This window comes from Arvicola amphibius, chromosome 3 (genome assembly GCF_903992535.2).
Source record: "Arvicola amphibius chromosome 3, mArvAmp1.2, whole genome shotgun sequence".
Taxonomy (NCBI): Eukaryota; Metazoa; Chordata; class Mammalia; order Rodentia; family Cricetidae; genus Arvicola; species Arvicola amphibius.
Genome location: NC_052049.1, coordinates 89,498,049 through 89,521,707, shown reverse-complemented (window position 1 = coordinate 89,521,707; position 23,659 = coordinate 89,498,049). Strand labels below are relative to the sequence as shown.

At 50.1% G+C, this 23,659-nt stretch overlaps 1 protein-coding gene across 1 annotated transcript; it reads left to right on the top strand.

The window, feature by feature from the left end:
• The first annotated feature begins 8,287 nt into the window (after window positions 1-8,287).
• On the top strand, window positions 8,288-23,639 carry Raver1 (ribonucleoprotein, PTB binding 1). Its single transcript, XM_038322111.1, has 13 exons — window positions 8,288-8,535; window positions 10,078-10,144; window positions 12,968-13,437; window positions 16,880-17,071; window positions 17,152-17,281; window positions 17,502-17,596; window positions 18,099-18,186; window positions 18,458-18,669; window positions 18,756-19,061; window positions 21,010-21,084; window positions 21,610-21,753; window positions 22,103-22,186; window positions 22,276-23,639. Exons 1-13 carry the CDS (start codon window positions 8,317-8,319, stop codon window positions 22,420-22,422), a joined length of 2,229 nt encoding a protein of 742 aa, XP_038178039.1. The 5' UTR covers window positions 8,288-8,316; the 3' UTR covers window positions 22,423-23,639.
• The last annotated feature ends 20 nt before the right edge of the window (window positions 23,640-23,659 follow it).

Below are 23,659 nucleotides of genomic sequence, written 5' to 3'. Positions count from 1 at the left end.
GGTTGGTGTTTCTTGGTTTTTGTTTTTGTTCCTTTTTTCTGAGCTGGGTTTCTCTGTGTAGCCTTGGCCTAGAACTCACCCTGAAGACTAGGGTGGCCTTGAACTCACACATCTGCCTGTCTCTGCCTCTAGAGTGCTGGAGCTAAAAGTATGCCTCACCACCACCCGGAGAGAGCAGGGAATCTTAAAATCTGGCTTGAGGTGGAGCCTCTTGCAGGTTTGGTTCTGGCACCAGAACACCACGGAATTTTTTCTCCAGGCGGTAGTACACCTTTAATCCCAACACTCGGGAGTCAGAGGCAGGCGGATCTCTGTGAGTTCAAGGCCAGCCTGGTCTACAAAGTGCATTCGGGGCAGAGTCAGGGCTGTTACACAGAGAAACTCTGTCTCAAAAAAGAAAAGAGTCCTGGTCACACAACCAGGACTGGAGGTGGCTAAAAGCTCAGGTAGCTAAAAGCTAAAAGCTCTACACTATCTGTGTGACTAAGACCACATCAGATCTCTTAAGTCATTGGGGTGATTTGAAAGAAAATGGCCCCCAAAGAGAGTGGCACTATTAAGCTTTGCTGTAGTGGATGTGGCCTTGTTGACAGAAGGGTGTCACTGTGGAGTCAGGCTTTGAGGGCTCATTATGCTCAAGCCACATCTAGTGTCTCACATCATTGCCTGCTGCCTGTAGGATCAAGATGTAACAGAGTTGCCATGGTCATGGTGTCTCTTCTTAGCAATAAAACCCTAGCTAAAGCCAGGCAGCGGTGGCCCCTGTGGGAACCTGGTCTACAGAGCAGGTTCCAGAACAGCCATGCTTAGGCAGTGAAGGAAACCATCTAAAACAGAAAGCTGCTGAAGATGCAATTGAATGAGAGGGCCATGTTCCAGTCCCAGCAAGCATCAACACTCAGAAGGCAGAGGCAGGTGGATCTCTGTGAGTTCGAGGCCATCTCCATAGTGGGTTCCCGGCCAGTCAGGGATACACAGTGAGACCTTATCTTCAAAATAAAACAATATGCCGCGCGGTGGTAGCACACGCCTTTAATCCCAGCACTCGGGAGGCAGAGGCAGGCGGATCTCTGAGTTCTAGGCCAGCCTGGTCTACAAGAGCTAGTTCCAGGACAGGCTCCAAAGCTACAGAGAAACCCTATCTCGAAAAACCAAAATAATAATAATAATTTAAAAAATAAGTTTGAGTTGCCATGTGAATGTTGGAGATCACCCCCAGGTCCTCTGGAAAAGAAGACATCTCTCTAGCCCCTGCTCTACTTCGCGAGTGCGGGATGACAATGTGCATCACCATGCCTGTTTTAATAGTTACTGGGATGAAATCCAGCTCTTCATGAGTCCTAAGCCAACACTCTACCAACTGAGCCATATTCTTAGTCTCTCCTTCCAGTTTGAGGCAAAGTCTTATTATGTAGCCCAGGCTAGCCTGACACACACACTCTAACTCAGGCTCTGTCAGTTCTGGCTGCCTGAGGGTCTTTGGGTTAATCACTTCCCTTCTCTGGTCTGTCTCCCCATCTGTAAAAGGGAAAAAGGAGTAAGATTTCATGAGCTACCTGACGATGGCCAGCATGTGAAAAGTGTGAAGAGAGGAGCGCACAAATGGAGTGAGCAACGCTTGCTCCTTTTTCTCTCTTTTGGTTTTTCGGGACAGTGCTGGGACTAAAGGCATGCCCCGCCACCTCTTTGTTTATTTTTTCTTTTTCTTTTTTTAAAATATTTATTTGTTTGTTTGTTTATTTATTATGTATACAATATTCTGTCTGTGTGTATGCTTGCACGCCAGAAGAGGGCAACAGACCCCATTACAGATGGTTGTGAGTCACCATGTGGTTGCTGGGAATTGAACACCTTTGGAAGAGCAGGCAGTGCTCTTAACCTCTGAGCCATCTCTCCTGTTTATTTTTTCTTTTCTTCATTTTCTTTCTTTTCTTTTTTTTCTCATTTTTTTTATTAAAAATTTCCATCTCCTCCCCTCCTCCTCCCCCTTCCCTCCCCTCCTTTCCACCCATACCCCCATTCCCTCCCTCTCCAAGCCAAAGAGCCATCAGGGTTCCCTTCACTATGTTTCTTTTCTTTTTTAAAAAATATTTATTTATTTGTTTATTATGTATACAGTATTCTTCCTGCAGGCCTCATTACAGATGGTTGTGAGTCACCATGTGGTTGCTGGGAATTGAACGCAGGACCTTTGGAAGAGCAGGCAATGCTCTTAACTGCTGAGCCATCTCCCCAGCCCTCTTTCTTTTTTTGTTTTCTTTTTCTTTTCTTCCTTCCTTTTTTCTTTCTTTTTTCTTTTTCTTTTCTTTTTCTTTCTTTCTTTCTTTCTTTTTTTTTTTTTTTTTTTTTTTTTGAGAAAGGGTTTCACTGTGTAGCCCTGACTATTCTGGGACTCACTCTGTAGACCAGGCTGGCCTCTTTTTTGTTTCTTATATATTTTTTTTTTTTGGTTTTTCGAGACAGGGTTTCTCTGTAGCTTTGGAGCCTGTCCTGGAACTAGCTCTTGTAGACCAGGCTGGTCTCGAACTCACAGAGATCCGCCTGCCTCTGCCTCCCGAGTGCTGGGATTAAAGGCGTGCGCCAACACCGCCCGGCTGTTTCTTATATTAATAGATGGTAATACCATAAATGGTCATCTTTCCTCCAACTGTAATATCCTTGAAAACTAATTATCTTTTTATCTTAGTGCCTGGGGCAGGGACTAAGGAAATTTCCCCTTTGCCCTCTGAATGTTTCTGAACTAATTGGCAAGGGGCTGAGGATACAACAGAGCAGTAAGAGGCTCTGCCTAGAATTCCCAGTAAGGAAGGGCCAGTTCTCATGGCATGGGTCTTGGCCTGTGCCTGCCCTTTTCTATGGAGTTCTTGAGTATGTTAAGCTGCCCAACCCCAATCTCTTGGACAAAAACCTTACCCTGCACTACCGGTCATGGATGGGGAGCCTTGGGACCACCTCCACACGGTCCCACTCCCTGACAGCTCATGGAAGATGAGGGGATGCTGGGGGCTGTGACCCCCTTGCCTGCCGGAGTAAACAACTTGTTGTGCTTGCAGGTGCTCTGAGCACGAGACCCTCAGGAGTTCTTGATGGAAGGGGAGTGGTTTCTGGTGGCTTGCAGCTGAAGGTTCTCAAGAGCTAGGGCATGGCCATTGGTCAGGAAAGGCTCTATATATGCTGCCCCGGAACACATAAGCTGCCCCGGAACACAATAAAGTTGGCATTCTAGGAGAATTCAAGGATGGCTCATGTCTCTGTCTGTGTGTGTTTCAATCTCCAGCCCCTTGCCCGGCTCGCAAACCATACCGTAGCGTGTAGCGTGTATAGAGTGTACTGGCATAGTTGCGCTTCACAAGGGGACCTCACAGAGGTCACAGCCATACGATCAGTTTCACCTGCTGCGCAGGGCTGGGACTGTACCAGAATACCTTAGCCCCAATACAGCTTTGAACTTTCAGTAAGGGAAGGCTGAGCTGAGCCAGAACACTGGCCATCCAAGCTGAGAAGGTGTGTGCACACCACTGGGCATGGTGGCTCTAGACGCGAGTAGAGAATGGGTGTGGCCGTGGAACTGTGTGAGATTTGTGAGAAGGTCCTTGTCAAGGCGTGGCAGATGTGCTGAGGAGTGCACAGTGCAGGATGGAAGAACTTGTGCAGAGGAGGACCCTGGTTGGGGTTCCTCTGCTTGTGACTCCATATCCCTAGTCCAGCCAGTGCTGGGAGGTCTCTAAACCTCCCAACCCCCCCCCCCCAATCTTAGAGGTAGGGACATGGAGGCCTTCCTGGATGGGCTGTTCCCAGTTTCTGGGGCCAGTCCATATTATGTTGGGGGTCAAGATGCTCAACACTACAGTCTAAAGCCATGGGGACAAGCTGTGGCCAGAGCCACCCCCACAGCTACCCAGAACCGGAAGGTTGTCCAGCAAATGTGAGCCTCAGATGTGGAAGTGCGGACATCTGGGAGAACTTGACAGAAAGAATGGGACAGGGCTACTGGTGGGGGACACGAAGGAAGAGACTGGGCTGCCCCAAAGGTAGGTGGGCCAGGCCATAAAGAAGGTGTGGCTTGAGCCTGGGAAGGTCATGGGGTCAGTCTGTTCCTGGGTCAAGCCTTTCCTTTAGGCTTCCTAGGGCCTATTGTAGGCTGAGCAGAGCTGCCCAGTCAGTGTGACTTGTGAATATGGGCTCCAAGTCCTGGTCATGCTGGAAGGTGATCCTGCTTCTTCTGAGACACTGGCCAGGCCACCAAGAGGGATTATGGGAGTGACTTCTTTTTCTTTTTCATTTTCTTGTTTTTCAAGACAGGGTTTCTCTGTAGCTTTGGAGCCTGTCCTGGAACCAGCTCTTGTAGACCAGGCTAGCCTTGAACTCACAGAGATCCGCCTGCCTCTGCCTCCCGAGTGCTGGGATTAAAGGCGTGTGCCACCACTGCCCGGCAGGAGTGACTTCTGAAATGCTCTGGAGGCAGACGGGTGGCTTTGCACAGGAGCCCTGCTGCCCACCTGTATGTTCCGTGTGAGCTGGCCATCCAGACCTGTTAGCCCTCACCCCCTGTCCTGGTTGGGGAGCCCTGTCACATCCCTTGCCTACTATCCTTCTGGGGAGTTCTGGGCTGTCGAATGACATGGTTGTTCTACAGATGGCTCTAAGACTGACTGTGTTAAATGTCCCCAGTGCTTTGTGTGGAAAGACAGGAATACCTACTGTCAGTGTTATAGCTCTGAGGGGAGGGTACGCTGGCAGCTGGGAGCCAAGTGATACCACAGAGTCATACAGCAGAGCAAACTCACACAAATGATTTACTGGAAGAAGCACAGGAGGGTGGCTGGCTTTGCTCAGGAGACAAGTAGGAAAGAACTGAGACAAGCTTATGTAATTTTTTGGGTGGGGGTGGGCTTTCCAAGGTGTGTTGACAATTGGTGGGATTCTGTGACCTGATCTTGAGCTTTCTTTGGCTGTCTGGGGGTTGGGGCAGGGCTTGGCCATTCACACACCATGAGGGGTTGGGTCTGGCCACTTATACCTCAAGGGGCTTACAGCCACCTCTTAAATTGCCATGCCCTGGGCAATGCAGCTCCAAAGTCCCAGCATGAGGGCTCCAGACATGAGGTGCCCATCAGGATCCCATTCCTTGTCAACATAAGCCACAATGGCACCTATCACTGCCAGGCAGTCAGTCCAAGGCAAGGGCAGGAACACCTTTCTCTTAATGATTAACATCCAAGGTAAGAGGGGACCCTGCAAGCTTCGCAGGGGAAGTTTAGCAGGAGCCCAGGGCACACATATTTACTTGGGTCTCTCTCTGCAGATCAGAGCCCCAGGTTGGTCAGCATCTTAATAGGGCTGTTTGATGGAGGACTCTCATTGGTTAATAAAGAAACTGCCTTGGCTTTTTGATAGGGCAGGATTTAGATAGGTGGAGTAGACAGAACAGAATGCTGGGAAGAAGGGAAGTTAGTCGCCATGCTTCTTCTCTCCAAGACAGACGCAGGTTAGGATCTTTCCTGGTAAGCGACCACCTCGTGGTGCTACACAGATTACTAAATATGGGTTAAAGCAAGATGTGAGAATTAGCCAGTAAGAGGCTGAAACTAATGGGCCAGGCAGTGTTTAAAAGAATACAGTTTCCGTGTAATTATTTTGGGTAAAGCTAGTGGGTGGCGAGAAGCGGCCGCCGCCGCCTGACTACTACAGCTGTTCATGCCCTAACAGATGGTGATTGTGGCAGTGGCTTTTCTCTTTTTTTTTTTGGTTTTTCGAGACAGGGTTTCTCTGTAGCTTTGGAGCCTGTCCTGGAACTAGCTCTTGTAGACCAGGCTGGTCTCAAACTCACAGAGATCCGCCTGCCTCTGCCTCCCGAGTGCTGGGATTAAAGGCGTGCGCCACCACCGCCCGGCCAGTGGCTTTTCTGTACATCTCCAGGATGCAGAACCAGAGTGGCAGCTACCACTTGAGAAACACAAGCACCTCTGTGCCTCTCAGGCCACTGCAGTCTGAAGACACAGCCCTGGAAGCGTTGTCCTGAGCTAGGGGAATCTTAGGTAAAGACTGATGGGTGATTGGGCTGTTTCAGGTTTCCCCATCAATAAAACCTTTAAACTGCATGGCCTGTGGTTTGATTTCTTTTTCTGAAAAACAAACAAACAAACAAACAAACAAACAAAACACAACAGTTTATTTCAGTAAGTGAATCCAGAAAAATGTCTGAGAAACGTGTGTTATTGTTACTGGTTAGCACTTGTCCATGCACTCCTGGAAACTGCTTTCTGCTGCTGGAGATCCTTGTCTGTCATTATCAGCTGCTCATCTTTTCTCACGTTGTGACGTTGCCAGCTCCTTCTCAAGCTACTGCTTAGCCTTCTCCTTCCTAGGCTGTCTGTCTCTAGCACCCCACCACATGATACTGCCTGCTTCCTAGGCTGTTGTCTCTAGCACCCCGACCACATGATACTGCTTCCTAGGCTGTTGTCTCTAGCACCCCACCACATGATACTGCTTCCTAGGCTGTTGTCTCTAGCACCCCACCACATGATACTGCCTGCTTCCTAGGCTGTTGTCTCTAGTACCCCGACCACACGATACTGACTGCTTCCTAGGCTGTTGTCTCTAGTACCCCAACCACATGATACTGACTGCTTCCTAGGCTGTTGTCTCTAGTACCCCGACCACACGATACTGCCCGCTTCCTAGGCTGTTGTCTCTAGCACCCCGACCACACGATACTAACTGCTTCCTAGGCTGTTGTCTCTAGTACCCCAACCACATGATACTGACTGCTTCCTAGGCTGTCTGTCTCTAGCACCCCGACCACACGATGCTGCCTGCTTCCTAAGCTGTCTCTAGCACCACCTCCATGTACTATGGGGACTCAAACTCAGGTTGCCAAGCTTGGCAATAGGTGTTTTTTTACTTTTACTTTTTTGAGACTGTGTTTTCCTATGTAGACCAGGCTGGCCTGGGATTCACAGATTCACCTGCCTAGGCCTTCAGAGTGATGGGATAATGCCAGGGTTTTGTTGATGTTTGTTTTCTTTGAGACAAGATTTCTCTATGTAACAGCTCAGGCTGTCCTGGAACTCATTCTATAGACTAGACTGACCTCAAGCTCAGAGATCCGCCTGCCTCTGCCTCTCGAGGGCTGGGTTTAAGGTGCATGCCACCACTGCCTGGAATTTGGCTGTTTTGTTTGTTTGTTTTTTGAATCAGATGGTCTCAAACTTGAGTTGTGTAGTTAAGTAGAGCATGACTCTGAACTTCTGATCCTGTTACCTCTATTTCCCTTGTGCTGGAATTGCATGTGTACATCACCATACCCAGTTTCTGTCTATGGTTTGATTCATTTGCTTTTCCCTTTGAGACAGGAGCTCGCCAAGCGGTGGTGGCGCATGCCTTTAATCCCAGCACTCGGGAGGCAGAGGTAGGCGGATCTCTGTGAGTTTGAGGTCAGCCTGGTCTGCAAGAGCTGGTTCCAGGACAGGCTCCAAAGCTACAGAGAAACCCTGTCTCGAAAAAAAAAAAAACAAAAGAATAGCCGGGCGGTGGTGGCGCACGCCTTTAATCCCAGCACTCGGGAGGCAGAGGCAGGCGGATCTCTGAGTTCGAGGCCAGCCTGGTCTACAAGAGCTAGATCCAGGACAGGCTCTAGAAACTACAGGGAAACCCTGTCTCGGGAAAAAAAAAAAAAAAAAAAAAAAAAAAAAAAAAACCAAAAGAATAAAAAAAAAAAAGAGAGAGAGAGAGAGAGAGAGAGAGAGAGAGAGAGAGAGAGAGAGAGAGGGAGAGAGACAGGAGATCTATGAAGCTGATTTGTGTGTAGCCGAGGATGACATCAGAAGATCGCCTGCCTTTACATCCCGAGGGCTGAGATTAAACGTGTGTGTGCCTTGTCTTCTCTTTCAGCGGTGCTGCGGATAGGATGGATTTTTTTTTTTCTTTTCGAGACAGGGTTTCTCTGTAACTGTGGAGCCTGTCCTGGAACTAGCTCTTGTGGACCAGGCTGGCCTCAAACTCACAGAGATCCGCCTGCCTTTGCCTTCCGAGGGCTGGGATTAAAGGTGTGTACCACCACAGCCAGGTTAGGATGGATTTTCGTCACTGCCTTCCAAGAGCTCCTAGTTGCAGTTCCGCCCTTCCACTCAATGGCCAAGAGTGTGGTGGGGTAATGGGTGAGGAGAGCGGCACTCGATCCAGCCAATAGGCTGAAGGGGGCTGGGATAGAGGCGGGACTTCCACCAACCAATCAATATACGCGCTCTCCTTGCCGCTCTATGTCGCTCCGCCCTGAGTTCGCTGGTCCCAGAAGGCGCCGGGTTTCCCAAGATGGCGGCCGACGTGTCCGTTACTCACCGGCCGCCGCTCAGCCCGGAGGCGGAGGCCGAAGCGGAAACTTCCGAGACCGCCGATCGCCGAGCGCCTGAACAAGAGCTGCCGCCGCTCGATCCGGAAGAGATCCGGAAACGCCTGGAACATACTGAGCGCCAGTTCCGTAACCGCCGCAAGATACTGATCCGAGGCCTCCCGGGGGACGTGACCAACCAGGTATGGGGGGGGGGGGAAGCTGAGAGCGTGGCGGGAAATACCACGGTGCGCGTGCGCAGGGGGATACCAGGCAATACCAAAGCTGCTGCGTCCCGGGGCTTTGCTCAGAACTGTATCCTCTCCCGAGTTCGGGAGACATTAAGAACGAGGTGGAAAGGGCATGGTCAGGAAGGGCAAAAACCCAACTACGGGCCAACGTTGCTAGGGGCGACTACCGGGCTTGGGCGAGACAAAGTGTTTGAAGGGGGCAGGTAGTTTCAGGGGGCGGGCAGCTGTGGCCTTACTGAATTGTGTACGGGGGACTGAATGTATTGATTGAAATAGAGAATTCAACGCATACTTAAGAGGGGGTACTTTCCCTATTCTGCCATCGGGTGGCAGGAGCTCAGATCTGGATTTCAGGATTAGAATATGGCCTTTCTTATCAAGGATGATTTTACACCTTTAAGAGGTAGACCCGGAAGTTGGAGCTGCATCCCTCGAAAGGCCTACTAGAATTGATTTGATAGTACTTCTTTTTCCAAGACAGGATTCTTGTTCTCTGTGTAGCAGCCCTAGCTGTCCTGGATCTAGCTCTGTAGACCAAGCTGGCAATAAACTCAAAGAGATCCATCTGTTTCTGCCTCCTGAGTACTGGGATTAAGGGCGTGCGCCACCACCGCCCGGCTAGAATTGATTTGAAAAAATGAAATCTCCCTTCGATGGGAACCGGCTGGGGGTGGGTTGGGGTGGCGGTGGAATTGTGCATGCATTGGCACTTCCCTATGGCTAATCTTGTCTGCCGGGAGTGCCCTTCTCATGGGGACCTACATGGAGCAGGGCGTGCAATGCTCTTTGGACCCAAGAAAGTGGTATCAGTGTTGCCCTGCCTGGTAGTGGTGGGATAGGCCCTTTCTCCTTGCTGCTATGAATCTGCTCACTGGTTCACCCTAGTACCTACTCCTGTGTGGGCACATGACTATTGCAGCTCCAGAGGTGTAGGGAACATGATATGGGGACAGACCTGGAGTAGACACCAGTGTGCATGGTCTGATGCATGTCTGGAACTGCTGGCCCTATCTCATTGGGCTTATACATAGGTCATCAGGTGCAAGCAGGCTGGGCAACTTGCCCAGGAAGCCAGCATTTGTGAACAGCGGCCCTGTCAACATGAGGGAGTTTGGGTGGCTGGTGCAGCCAACTACACAGTGTATGGTCGTTAAGTGCATGGAGTCCCTTTTCAGATATCCCAGGTAACATGCTTCCTGTCGGCCTGATAACTTGTGTGGTTAGCCTCTTACAGCCTCAGTGTCCTTGTGGACAAAATGGATAAGTGATTAGCTGTAAAATTGTTGGGATCTTCCATAGAGAATCAGACAAATTGGGTAACTTCCCTGAAGGCATTTTGTTTGAGTTGTTGGTGTTCTTAGCATGTAATCTTCAGCCTTGCCTTACACAACCTTGGGTAGAAGATGGTTGTTACAGTAAAGTGCACATGTATGGCGGGTCCGCCTACAGGCAGGCCTGGCTAGTGACTCCTTGCTTCTGATTGTGTTTCTGCAGGAAGTACACGATCTTCTGAGCGACTACGAACTCAAGTACTGTTTCGTGGACAAATACAAAGGGACAGGTTTGTGGGCCATGGGTGGACCAGGGCAAGGATGACAGTCCTCAGTGGTGACAGGAGGGACCTGGCTCAGCATTTGTTCTCCTGGTCTGTGGGTCCCATATTGTCCTAAAGGATGCACTCAACAGGAACTCCTGTCTGATCCTTGTCCTGGCTGTCCATTTAATTTTTGGAGACAGGGCCTCCCTGTATAGCCCTGGCTGACCTGAAACTCACTGTGTAGATCAGGTTGGCCTTGAACTATAGAGATCCACCTTCATTGCAGCTTATTTAGTGTGTGTAGGTATGAACACGAGGAACAAACGTGGAAGTTAGAGGACACTGTCTAAAGTCAGTTCTTTCCACCTTGCTGAGGCAGCATATCTTATTTCTGTCTTGCTATAGACTAGGAAGCCAAGGATTATAGGTGCATACGAGAGTGCATAAACTCAGGTGAGTCTGGGAATAGAACTCAGGTGGTTGGTTAGGCATGGCAGCAGGCTCTTTTACCCAGCCTTATTTTTCCTTTTTTTTTTAAGGCATGGACTTACTCTGTAGCCCAGTAGCCCAGATTGTCCTGGAGTTCTTGAGGTAGCCCCAACTAACATGAAGTGTGTAGTAGTACTCCTTCTTAGCTTCTACCACTGCTTTGGGTTTTGTGTTTGTTTTTTTTTTTTTTAAGTTATCTTTATTTAACATGTATAGGTATTTTCCCTGCACACCATTTGTATGCCTGGTGCTCATGGAGGCCAAAAGAGGACACCAGATTCTGTGGAAACAAAGTTGTAGAAGGTTGTGAGTTGCCATGTAGATGTTGGGAACCAAATCCAGGTCCTTGCAAGAGCAATAAGTGCTCTTAACAGCAGAGGCATAGCTTCAGCTCCAGTTTTGATTTTTGAGTTTTGGTTTTATTTAAATCAGTTCTCATAAACCAGACTAGAGTCTTGTATCACTGTGCTCGGCTCCAGCACTGTTCCACTGGCCACTCCACTCTGTCACTGTAGGCTGAGGCTGGCACATTTGCACACGCATGGAATGGTCAGCCCTAGGTCCATACGGTAAGACTTGACAGTGTTGGTTTCCTGTGTGAGGCCATCAGTGCGTGTCTGTGCTTCCCAGTGTTGGACCAGGTGTGAAGAGCGTCTAGAACCGTCTCTGATATTTGTAATGTGGAGGAGAACCAACACTTGAGAGTTGGGCTAGAAGATCAGAAGTTCAGTTTCCTTGGCTACAGAGTGTTGTTTGTTTTTGTTTTTCAAGAGTTTTTTTCTGTAGCTTTGGAGCCTGTCCTGGAACTAGCTCTTGTAGACCAGGCTGGCCTCGAACTCACAGAGAACTGCCTGCCTCTGCTTCCTGAGTGCTAGGATTAAATGCGTGTGCCACCACTGCCCAGCCTGTATTTCTAACTTTTTTTTTTCGTGATTTTGTGAGGGCTCAGTGTGTGGATGTGATGCTGGACCTTAAGTTTAGGGCCTTACGTACACCAGAAAAGTGCTCCACTGTAGATAGCCCTAATATCTCTCTCTCTCTCTCTCTCTCTCTCTATCTCTCTCTCTCTCTCATGATTTTTCCAGACAGGGTTTCACTGTGTAGCTTTGGAGCCTGTCCTGGAACTCACTTTGTAGGCCATGCTGCCATTAAAAGGCGGGGCGGGCTGGCCTCTTTTTTAATTTTTATTTTGTGGTGCTAAAGATGAATATTCTTTTTTTTTTTTTGGTTTTTTTTGAGACAGGGTTTCTCTGTGGCTTTGGAGCCTGTCCTGGAACTAGCTCTTGTAGACCAGGCTGGTCTCGAACTCACAGAGATCCGCCTGCCTCTGCCTCCCGAGTGCTGGGATTAAAGGCGTGCGCCACCACCGCCCGGCAAGATGAATATTCTTAATGCTGAACTACATCCCCAACTTTCAGTTCGTGTTTTTGAGATTTGTCAGGTAGTCAGGGATGACCTTGAATTTCTGATCCTCCTGCTGCAGTCTAACACTGAAGTAGGTGTGCTCTGTCGCACCTGGTCTATAGACAGAACTCAAGGCCTCATACCTGCTAGGCAAGCACTCTACCAACTGAGCTGTGTTTTCAGTCCCAGCCCTGAGTTTTTTAAGACAGAATCTCACTAGGTAGCCCAGGATGACTTTGAACTCTGTCCCCAGTCTTGCAAATGCTGGGATCACAGACATGTGCTACTATTCCCCACCCACAGCCTGGCTCTTGGGCTGCTAATCTGGGCCTGTTTATTCGACCAAAAATGGTAGATGTGAGGGTTAACCTGTTCTCATTTGACAGATGAGAAAGTTGAGGTGCCAGAACTTTTAAGGGCTTGGGGCTGGAGTGATGGTTCAATGGTTAAGAACACTGGTTGCTCTTCCAGAGGCACCGATCAGTGCCCAGCACCCACAGAGTGGGTCACAAGCATCTGTAACTCCAGTTACAGGGGATCTGGTATCCTCATCTGACCTCCACAGGCACCAGGCATACATGCAGGCAAGCATTCACATAAAATACAACTTAAAAAAAAAAGCCAGACAGTGGTGGCACCACCTTCGATCCCAGCACTCTAGAGGCAGAGGTGAGCAGATCTCTGTGAGCTCTACAAAGAGAACTGCAGGACAGTTAAGGTAACCATTAACTTGATGTCACCTGAGTGACACACTGGCAGAGCCATGTGCACAGTGAAGAACTGCTCAGGTTATGAACTGCTGTGGGGAGATGTGGGGACAAGAGCTGGTGGAAATGCAAGGCTCCAGCTGGCCAGTTTGTGCTTGCCAGTGGCAGTTGATTTGTTACTGGTTAGAGGGCCTCGGCTAGGGAGTCAGAAGTCCACTCTGACCTCAAGTCCTCTTGTGCCTTGCAGCTTTCGTGACCCTGCTGAATGGGGAGCAGGCTGAAGCTGCTATCAACGCCTTCCACCAGAGCCGCCTTCGAGAGCGGGAGCTGTCAGTTCAGTTGCAGCCTACAGATGCTCTGTTGTGTGTGGCCAACCTGCCACCCAGCCTGACCCAGGCACAGTTTGAGGAGCTGGTGCGGCCCTTTGGCAGCCTGGAACGCTGCTTCCTAGTGTACAGTGAGCGGACAGGTCACTCTAAGGGCTATGGCTTTGCAGAGTACATGAAGAAAGACTCGGCTGCCAGGGCCAAGTCTGATCTGCTGGGCAAGCCACTGGGCCCCCGCACACTGTATGTGCATTGGACAGATGCTGGGCAGCTGACCCCTGCCTTGTTGCACTCCCGGTGCCTCTGTGTGGACCACCTGCCACCTGGCTTCAATGATGTGGATGCCCTGCGTCAGGCACTGTCAGCGGTCTATACCCCCACCTTCTGTCAGGTAGGTCCTGGGCCCTTTGATGGAGCTGTTACAGTTTTAAATGCAGCTCTTGGGAGAGGGTCTGGGGTATGGTAGTTGAGAGCCCAAATGTGTTGCAAAGGTCAGAATGCAGTCCTCAGCTCATCCATTGTAAGTTGGGTGGGAGTCCTGCTCCTCTCATCATTCACACACTCAGTACTTATGTCGTGTAGCCCAGACTAGCCTAAAAACACCATCCTCTTGCCTAAACCTCATGATGCCAGAATTATGGGTAGTGTGGCACACCGCCTGGCTTATGTTTGTTCATTATTTTGTTTTTTGAGACAGCATCTCATGTAGCCCATACTGACCTGAACTTGGTATGTAGCAAGGATGAGCTTGAATTCCAGATCCTCCTGGCTCTACTTAAAAAGTAGGGCATGCTCCACCATGCTAAGTTTATATGGTGCTGGGGTTGTAATTCCCTAGGGCATCCTGCATTCTAGACAAGTATTCTACCTGCTCAGCCCCAGCCCTCATCAAAGGCTTCATGATTCTCTCTGGGTTCCCATCAGCAAGCCAGGGCTCAGACAGATTCTGGCCCTCTATGTTCTCAGCAAGTCCCTCTGTCTGCACCTTTGTTTCTCTCTCTTTCTCTCTCTCTCTCTCTCTCTCTCTCTCTCTCTCTCTCCCCCTCTCCCTCTCTCCCTCTCCCCCTCTCCCCCTCTCCCTCTCCTCTCCTCACACCCTTTTTCTAAACCGGTCTCCTTTTTTGTTGTTTTGTTTTTGTTTGTTTTGGTTTTTTTTTTTTTCTAGAGCCTGTCCTGGAACTAGCTCTTGTAGACCAGGCTGGCCTCGAACTCAGAGATCCGCCTGCCTCTGCCTCCCGAGTGCTGGGATTAAAGGCGTGCGCCACCACCGCCCGGCTTGGTTTTTGTTTTTCAAGACAGGGTTTCGCTGTAGTTTTAGAGCCTGTCCTGGAACTAGCTCTTGTAGACCAGGCCAGCCTCAAACTCTCAAACCACTGCCCGGCGACAGGTCTCATTTTGTAGCCCCGACTAGCCTGGAACTTAGAGATCTACCTAAGTTCTCCTAAGTGCTGGGATTAAAGACATGCATCACAGTACTTACTTTGCCTAGAGAAGCTAAATATTAAAAGTGTCTTAGCCAGGCAGTGGTGGCACACGCCTTTAATCCCAGCACTCGAGAGGCAGAGGCAGGTGGATCTCTGTGAGTTCGAGGCCAGTCTGGTCTACAAAAGTGAGTTCCAGGACAGGCTCCAAAGCTACAGAAAAACTAGAAAGGGGGGGGGGTATCTGTCTTAGTTAGGGTTCCTGTTGCTGAGAAGAGACACCATGACCATGGCAACTCTTATAAAGGAAACTGTGTACTTGAGGTGGTAGGTTTCTGTTTAGAGGTTTTAGTCCATTGTTATCATGGTGAGACATGGTACTGGTTCCGTCTTAATCAGAAGGCAACAGGAAGTGAACTGTGACACTGAGAGTAGCTTGAGCATACGAGGACTCAAAGCCCACTCCCACAGTGACACACTTCTTCCAACAAGGTCTTTCTACATAGCCCTGACTGACCAGGACCTCACAGTGTAGACCAGGCTGGCCCTGAACTCAAAGAGAGCCACCTGACTCTGCCTCCTGAGTACTGGAATTAAAGGCGTGTGCCACCAAACCAGGCTGTGATATATGGTTTTAAATCCTAGCACTGCAGAAGTAGAGGCAGAAAGTTCTCTGTGTTCAGGGTCAGCTTGGGCTACATAGTGAGACCCCTATCTTTTAAAAAAGGTAAGAAAACTGGGTGAGGGCTTCACCTGCCTAGGCACACAAGCAGGAGAGTTGCTGTGGAAATACACATCTTTCTCAGCTGAGAACAGCTTGGGGACATGTCACATGTTTACTGTGCCCAATTCTGTCTTAGATTCTCATTGTTTCTATGTGGGAGCTGGGAACTAGACTTGGGTCTTATGGACTGGTGCTTACCTGCTGAGTCATCTCTCTAGCTCTACTGACTTAAGTTGCTTTTTTGTTTGTTTGTTTGTTTGGGGGTTTCACTGTGTAACAGCCTTGACTATTCTAGAACTAGTGTTGTGTTACCAGGCTGGCCTTAAAATCAGAGATCCTCCTGCCTCTGCCTCCTGAATGCTGGGTTTAAGGTGTGCTCCACCACCACCTAATGACTTCTTTTTATTTTTTGGCAGAGCAAGGGCTGATATTTTACTTCTTTTGAGAGAAGTTATCATGATGTAGCAAAATCTATTTTGAAATTTGCTATGTATTCCAGATCCACCACCACCTAATGACTTCTTTTTATTTTTTGGCAGAGCAAGGGCTGATATTTTACTTCTTTTGAGAGAAGTTATCATGATGTAGCAAAAACTATTTTGAAATTTGCTATGTATTCCAGGCCAGCTTTGAACTCTTAACTTTTTTGACTTTTATGTTTACAGAGTGCTATGGTTACAGGGAACGCCAACATATTAGCCTTTTCCTCCCTTATTCCCTTTCTCTTTCTGAGACAGCATCTTTCAAAATAGTGTCTTACTGTATAAAGCCAGCCAGCACTGAAGGTAAAGACAGGAAGGTTCTTTGCTGATTTCCAGCTTAGCCCAGAAAATGTGAACCCCAAGTTCAGGGAGAGAGCCTGTCTCAAAGGGATGAAGACTGGATAGAGAGCACTTGTCCTTTGTACACTAGCGAGAGATAAACACACAACACCAGAAATCTATTTTCTTAAAGGACTGGGTGTGGTGGCATAAGCCTTTAATCCAAAACTCAGGAGACAGAGGCAGGCAGGTACCTGTGAGTTTAAGGCCATGCTGGTTTATCAGTTTCAGGCTAGCTAGCAATACAGTGAGATCCTGTCTAATAGAAATTTTGCAATACATTATGGGCAGCATTGGACCAGTCTAGCTTCCATCCAATCTCACTGCTGGAACTCACCCAGTATGAGCTTCTAGATGGGGGGATATGGACCCAACCACTGACAGGGCTGCTGTGGAGGACGCTGGTATAATGACACAGCTCTGCCTGTGATAGAACCTCTCTGCACTAGCACCATGACCTCCACATCCACCTGTGGGCCCTGGCCATGTGGAAGCCCTGGGTGCCTCTTCCCAAGTCAGTCCCCTGCCATGGTATCTGTGGCCCAGGTATGTGTTCAGGGCACACTCTGCAGCCATCCTTACTTCCTGATGTTCCCGTCAGAATTGGTTCCCAGCATGTCAACACAAATACCAGCAGAGTGACTTCAGTTGAGGTCGGTCCTATTTCTGCCCTGTGGCCTTGGGCAAGCTGACCTTCTAGAGCCTCCTATAGCCACTGCACAGATTTAGTGACCAGATAATGGGCACAAGGCTGGGAACAGTGAGTAGCAAGTAGTCACCCTTTCCAAGGGCTCACTGTCAATTCTTGAGGTCAGTGTCTGGTCTTTATGGTTTCTTGCCTGGTGCTAATAAGTACATCTCCCACAGCTGGCATGTGGCCAGGATGGGCAGCTGAAGGGCTTTGCAGTACTGGAGTATGAGACAGCAGAGATGGCAGAGGCTGCACAACAGCGGGCAGATGGCCTGGCCCTGGGTGGCAGTCACCTTCGTGTGTCCTTCTGTGCTCCAGGTCCTCCTGGCCGCAGCATGCTGGCAGCACTCATTGCTGCCCAGGCCACGGTGAGTAGGGGTGCCCCCTGGACACCAATGTCTCCCCTTTGTGGCCTCTGCTCTGAACCTTCCTCTGATCCCCTCCTCAGGCTCTCAATCGAGGCAAGGGACTCCTGCCTGAGCCAAACATCCTGCAGCTGTTGAACAATCTGGGCCCATCTGCCTCCCTCCAGCTGCTGCTCAATCCTCTGCTGCATGGAAGTGCCAGTGGCAAGCAGGGTAAGATGGACCACACACGGTTGTAGGGGTATCATTCAGAGACCACTCCTCCTATGTCGGTATCTGACATGAGCATGGAGGTCCCTAAAGGGAGTAGAACTTGCATCAGAAAAAGACCCACCCTTCTCTGCCTGGATCCTTCAGGCCCATCCATCACTTCTGAAAATTCGGGGTTGTGCTGGGTGGTGCATTATCACAAGGCATCCATGTCTCGTTCCAGGCCTTTTGGGTGCACCCCCTGCCATGCCACTGCTCAGTGGACCTGCCCTGTCCACTGCACTGCTCCAGTTAGCCCTGCAAACCCAGAGCCAAAAGGTAACAGCCTCATCGTGAAGGCTACCCCACCAAGCACCTTTTCTAGACCACCCCTTATGTGAGAAGTTACAATTCCCTCTGCTCTGGTGGCCAGGACAACCATATCTGTTTGCAAAGTGAATGTGCTAAGAAAGCCTGACCTTGTGCATTTGGGGTATAGTTACCCTTGGTCAGCTTTGTTCTGTGATGAACAAGGGCCTGGGTGCTAAGGACTGTCATTGTGTATGTGTGACCTTGGTAGAAAGTGGAATGACAGCCCTAACATGCTCAGTATTTCCCATATGATCTCCAGTGCATAGAACAGGGACTGGCATTCAGGAGCCTATAGACCACATGAGTAGGGTTAGGGTTGCTGGAGGGCTTCTTGTGTGTCTGCCTGTGCTTAACTTGGGAGTTGGTGGGGCTGGATATTGTGACTGCCAGGACTGTGGATGGCCCATGTCTGCTGTCCAGACCACACTGTTCCCACCTCCAGCTGACTGTACTCTAAACTCTGTTTTAGAAGCCTGGGATCCTGGGAGACTCACCTCTGGGTACCCTCCAGGCCGGGGCCCAACCTGCCAATTCTCTCCTTGGGGAGCTGTCTGCAGGTAAAGTTGGACCCTGCCACCCACCCCTCTAGAGATGATTCCCCAGTGAATTCTGTGTAGCCTTGGACAGGTGATTTGTCTGGGTCATTCTCCTGTTGTGTTGGTGCCCACCTCATGGGGCATCTGGGAGTGTCTTAGGATGCTGATGTCCAAAGAGACCTTGAGTCACTAACTGCCTGTAGGGCACAAGGTTGTTCCTTGTCCCAGGACCATGGGTAGAGTGTCTTTTTCAGGTCTGGACCCTTAGCTGACACCTTCCTTTTCTCTTTAGGGGGAGGCCTGGCCCCGGAACTGCCACCCCGCCGAGGGAAGCCACAACCCTTACTACCACCACTGCTGGGCCCTTCTGGGGGTGACCGGGAGCCCATGAGTCTGGGTCCCCAAGCATCCCAGCTCACTCCACCCCCAGCCCCTGTGGGGCTCCGAGGCTCCAGTCTTAGAGGCCTCCCAAAGGACAGTGGGCCCCTGCCAACGCCCCCTGGGGTAAGGTACCACCCTGTTTCCAGCCTCCCTTCCCTTTGAGGTCCCTTCTGCCCAGGGCCCTAGCAAAACCAACCCTCCTGTTACAGGTGTCACTGTTGGGGGAGCCCCCAAAGGACTATCGCATCCCCCTGAACCCCTACCTGAATCTACATAGCCTGCTTCCATCCAGTAACCTGGCAGGCAAGGAGACCCGGGGCTGGGGAGGCTCAGGGAGAGGCCGTCGCCCGGCTGAGCCCCCTTTGCCCAGCCCTGCAGTTCCTGGTGGAGGCAATGGCAACAACAGTGGCAACAAAGCTTTCCAAATGAAGTCCCGCCTACTCAGCCCCATTGCCAGTAACCGCCTGCCCCCTGAGCCAGGACTGCCTGACAGCTATGGCTTTGATTACCCCTCGGTGAGTACCAGGCTGCCCTGTATTCTGCCTGTCTCGGGGGTGGCCCTTTGTACCTGAAGAGCATGTCCATCTACAAACCATGCAGGGTGACCTTCCCTGGTCCAAACATCCAAAACATGACAGGCATGAGGACCTGAGTCTCATTCTAAAAGGCCACATAAAAAGAGCCAGGAGGACTAGCATGCTTGTGACCCCAGTTTTGAAGAGGGCTAGTCTAGTAGATAAACTCGAGGCCAGTGGAGAGACCCTGTCTCAACTGGGTTTGCTCATGAGGTAGGAAGATTGCTCTGAGTTCAAGGCCAGCCTGGTTTACACAGCATATTGCAGATGAACCATAGCTGCGTAGTGATATCTTGTCTCCAAAAGGGGGACAGGGCTTGGCCAATCAGTGGTTCAGTATATAGAGTGTGTAAGGGCTAGAGTTTGGATCCTCAGAACCAGTGTAAAGGCAGGTGTGGCAGTTTACCTCTAGTCCAGTGAGTATGAGGTGGAAACAGCATTTCTGGAGGAAGCTGGCTAGCTAGATGAATGGGTACCAGTGGGGATCCTTACTTCCGTGAACAGGGTGGAGAAAGGTCCTGAATGTCATCCTCTGTCCTCCATACATATGTGTCTAAACACATGAACAAACAGGCCCCAAACTAGAAAATAAGGTGGGACATTCCACATCTGACCTGTGTGGTGGATCACAGGACAAAGCAGGCCATAGCCTGTCAGTTGGGCGCTGTGCCAGCACTGGGGTGGAGGCAGGATGATCAGGAGTTCAAAGCTAGTCTCAGTTACATGAGACTGTGAAAAACAAAATTAAAATGAAGGTATGAACTGGTGAGATTCCCAGCTGGCAAAGGTGCTTATCTCCAAGCCTGTGGATCTCAGCTCCGTTCCTGGTCCCACATAGTCGAGGGGGACCTGCTCTCACAAGTTGTCCTCTCACCTACACATAAGCATGAAATTTTTGCCAGGTGGTGGTGGCACACGCCTTTAATCCCAGCACTCGGGAGGCAGAGGCAGGTGGATCTCTGTGAGTTCAGGGCCAGCTTAGTCTACAAAGCTTGGTCTAGGACAGCCAGGGCTACATGGAGAAACATTGGCTCAAAAAAAAAAAAAAAATTTTTTTTTTTTTAACAGTATAAAATGTGTGTGAATTGTACCTGAGACACTGGTGAATTTCTCTCATTGAACTTAGGGGACCACCCCGCCACCCCCGTTTCTTCCTTTATGTGGTATTTCAAAGTCCAAGGCAACTCAAGTCAGAGATATTCCTGTTTACAGACACTTCTGTAAAAGGCTAGTATCAGGCGGGCGGGCAGTCAGGAGCTTGTGGCTAACACATTCCCTCTTCTTAAGTCTCCTGTCCATGTCTGTCTTTTAGACTTTAGACCTTGCTGGCTTTTTACTGGGTTTTGTTTGTTTGTTTTTGTTTTTTGGGTTTTTTTTGAGACAAGACTTATGTAGCCCAGGCTGGCCTCAACTCACTAAATAGCTGAGATGGCTCTGAATGTCTTTTTTTTTTTTTTTTTTTTTTTTAAATCGACCTGTACATTTTTCTCTACCTCCCCTTCCCCCCTATGACTTATCTCTTATCTCTACCACCTGAGTACTGGGATCTCGGGCATTCACCATCACACCCAGTTTATGTGGTACTGAAGATGGAAAACCAGCCTTCATACGTGCTAGCTGGGCAGGTACTTAAGTGTAGCCTAAGTCCCAGGGCATGCTCTCTCCCTAGAGAAAGGGCTTAGCACAATACAGTCATTTCACTACAACCATCCCGGAGCTCACGTACACACTTAACCTATTTGGTGTGCTATCCCTATCCTACTGAAGTCCGTGCAGGCCCAACTGTGGGTCATGGATCTCTAGTGTTAAATTGTGAGGAATTGACTCAGGGTAAGGATGGCAAACACCAACAGCCCTCCCTCCCCATGCTTTTGCCCCTTTAATTTAGGATATGGGACCTCGACGGCTCTTCTCTCACCCTCGGGAGCCAGCCCTAGGGCCTCATGGACCCAGCCGACACAAGGTAAGAGTCAAGACACTGGCCGTGTTCTGCAGCCTAAGTACTGGCTGTATCCCACAGTGAATATGGTGGTCAGCACTAGCTGTGTAACTGAAGTTACTGAACGTAGCTGAACTCCACAAACTTCTTTTCTTTTTGTTTTTTGTTTTTTCCTTTTTTTCTTTTTTTGAGTTGGGGGTCTCTGTGTAACTGTGGCTGTCCTGGAACTTGCTCTGTAGACCAGGCTCAAACTCAGAGATCCACGTGCCTCTGCCTCCCGAGTGCTGGGATTAAAGGCATATGCCACCTTTGCCTAACTTCACAAACTTTTTTTTTTTTTTTTGGTTTTTCGAGACAGAGTTTCTCTGTGGCTTTGACTTCACAAACTTTTGAGGCAATCTTGCTGTTGCCCAACTCAAATTTCTGGGCTCAAGAGTTTATTTTTCATCTTGGGGCAGTAGGTGGTTCCATAGGTCCCCGAAGATAGCCATGATCAAGCCCGGTCATGGTCATGTTATCTTCCTCACTCGGCTGCACTTTTCTCTGCAGATGTCCCCGCCACCCAGCAGCTTCAGTGAGCCTCGGAGTGGTGGAGGCACTGGGGGATCCCTTTCTCATTTTTATTCTGGTTCACCCACCTCCTACTTCACCAGTGGCCTACAGGCTGGCCTCAAGCAGAGCCACCTCAACAAGGTAAGAAGTCAGGCCCACTGAGGACTGAGTCCTGTGTATCTATGTCTGTTTCTAGGGTTTTGTCATCCAAGGTGTCTCAGGTATGGCTCCATTGGTGGCAGGGCTCAGTCTTGCTTGCTGAAGTGGCAATGGTCTGCTCTGACTCCCTGCTCTGTGGAGCTCAACACTGATAAGCTTCCCCTCATCTCAAGTTCACCTAAGATGTGGGTGGTCTTATCCCCAGAGGACAGAGGAGAAACAGTTTAATTACCACCAGTTCTTGTAGCCCTGGGTGGCAGACACAAGGCTGGACTTGGACTCTCAAGATTTCCCCCAGGGGTGACTTGCCCCACCTCTTTGCTTTCCCCAGGCGGTTGGTTCCTCCCCGATGGGCTCCAGTGAAGGGCTCCTGGGCCTTGGCCCTGGGCCTAACGGTCACAGCCACCTGCTAAAGGTACGGGCAAGGGGAGGGGAGGCTCAGGGCTGGGGAGCCCCGGCCCCTAGGAGGCCCCTGACCCAGCCTCCCCTGCCATCTGTCTCCAGACCCCACTGGGCGGCCAGAAACGCAGTTTTTCCCACCTGCTGCCCTCGCCTGAGCCCAGCCCAGAGGGCAGCTACGTGGGTCAGCACTCCCAGGGCCTCGGTGGCCACTACGCGGACTCCTACCTGAAGCGGAAGAGGATTTTCTAAGGGGTCGGCGCCAGAGATGCTCCAAGGGCCTGCACCAAATTGCTTTTGGGTTTTTTCTGGTATTTGTGTTTTGTGGGATTTTATTTTTATTATTATTTTTTATGTCCTTTCTTTGGGTAATAGAGAAATCTCTGAAAAAGACTTTGCTGACCAACCAGCAGGAGCTCAAGGAATGTAGGGGTGTCTGGGGGCCACACCATTACCTGTGGGCCTGCTCCTGGAGTCAAAACCCTGCAGCCTTAAGAGAGAGGGGCCCGGCCTGCTCTCTTTCCTTTCCCAACTCCTGGTCTCCTGTGCCCGGCTCTCCAGGCTTCCTCGCCTGCCTCGTCACTCCTGTGTTCTGGCCTCTCGAGTGCCTTTGGAGGTGTCCTTGACCTGTGAGGATCAGGGACAGTCCCCTTTTTAATCTTAGACAATTGAATTTGATTTCCTTTTCTAATTTTTATTTTTTAAGACAACCAGGATAATGACCACATCCACCCCTCACCCCAGGAAACCCCCAACTTTGATTCCTTCAGGATCTGGCCTACCTGGGCCTCCGTTCCACACTCTGGGTTTCCAACAGCTTAACTCTTCTCTTTTCCCAGTCATCTGCTGCAGGTGTAGCTGTCTCATGCCCCTGCCTGCCTGCTCTGGCCAGTACCCAGTCCAGGATCTCCACCCCCCTGCCATACTCTTCTTGCCTTCTGATGCCTTAAAGTTGGGCCACAGGTCCTACTAGGTCAGAGCTTCTCAGATGCCAGGCTCTGGAAGCTTGACTCAGGACCAAAGAGCTCTGACCTAGGGATCGTCCTTTCTCCAGGGTGTCTGCCCTGTGGACAGAAGGCCAAAGCCTTGGTCTTGGCAAACCACCCCTTTAGTACAGAATCCAGTGTTTTCTGCTGGCTTCAACAGTCCCTGCTGCTGTCTGCGAAAGTTGACCATTGTACCCAGGTCACTGGGCCTCTGCCATGTCCCTCCAAACCCAGATCACCACCACCACCCCAGGCCGGATCACTGGAGCTGGCCTCCTCTCTGCCCACACATACAAGTTCTACTTCAGCCTGCCCACCTGAGGAGACCCAGGGACTCTTGCCCCTGGCCAGCTGAGCCACCAGCCTCCCTCCCCAAATCTGATGGCCCAAACCCACTCCAGGAGGGTATCCCCTCCCCCCCTTCCTCCCACACAAACCTTTGCTGAATTAAAGTTTGTAAGTAAACGGTTTTAAAAAATCCGAGCTGGCTGGCTGGTTCTTGA

Coding starts and splice junctions, on each gene's coding strand:
- Raver1 (XM_038322111.1), top strand. CDS start 8,317: ATGGCGGCCGACGTGTCCGTTACTCACCGGCCGCCGCTCAGCCCGGAG. Junction 19,062..21,009: donor ATGGCTTTGATTACCCCTCG/GTGAGTACCAGG, acceptor CCTTTAATTTAG/GATATGGGACCTCGACGGCT. Junction 21,754..22,102: donor AGCAGAGCCACCTCAACAAG/GTAAGAAGTCAG, acceptor TGCTTTCCCCAG/GCGGTTGGTTCCTCCCCGAT.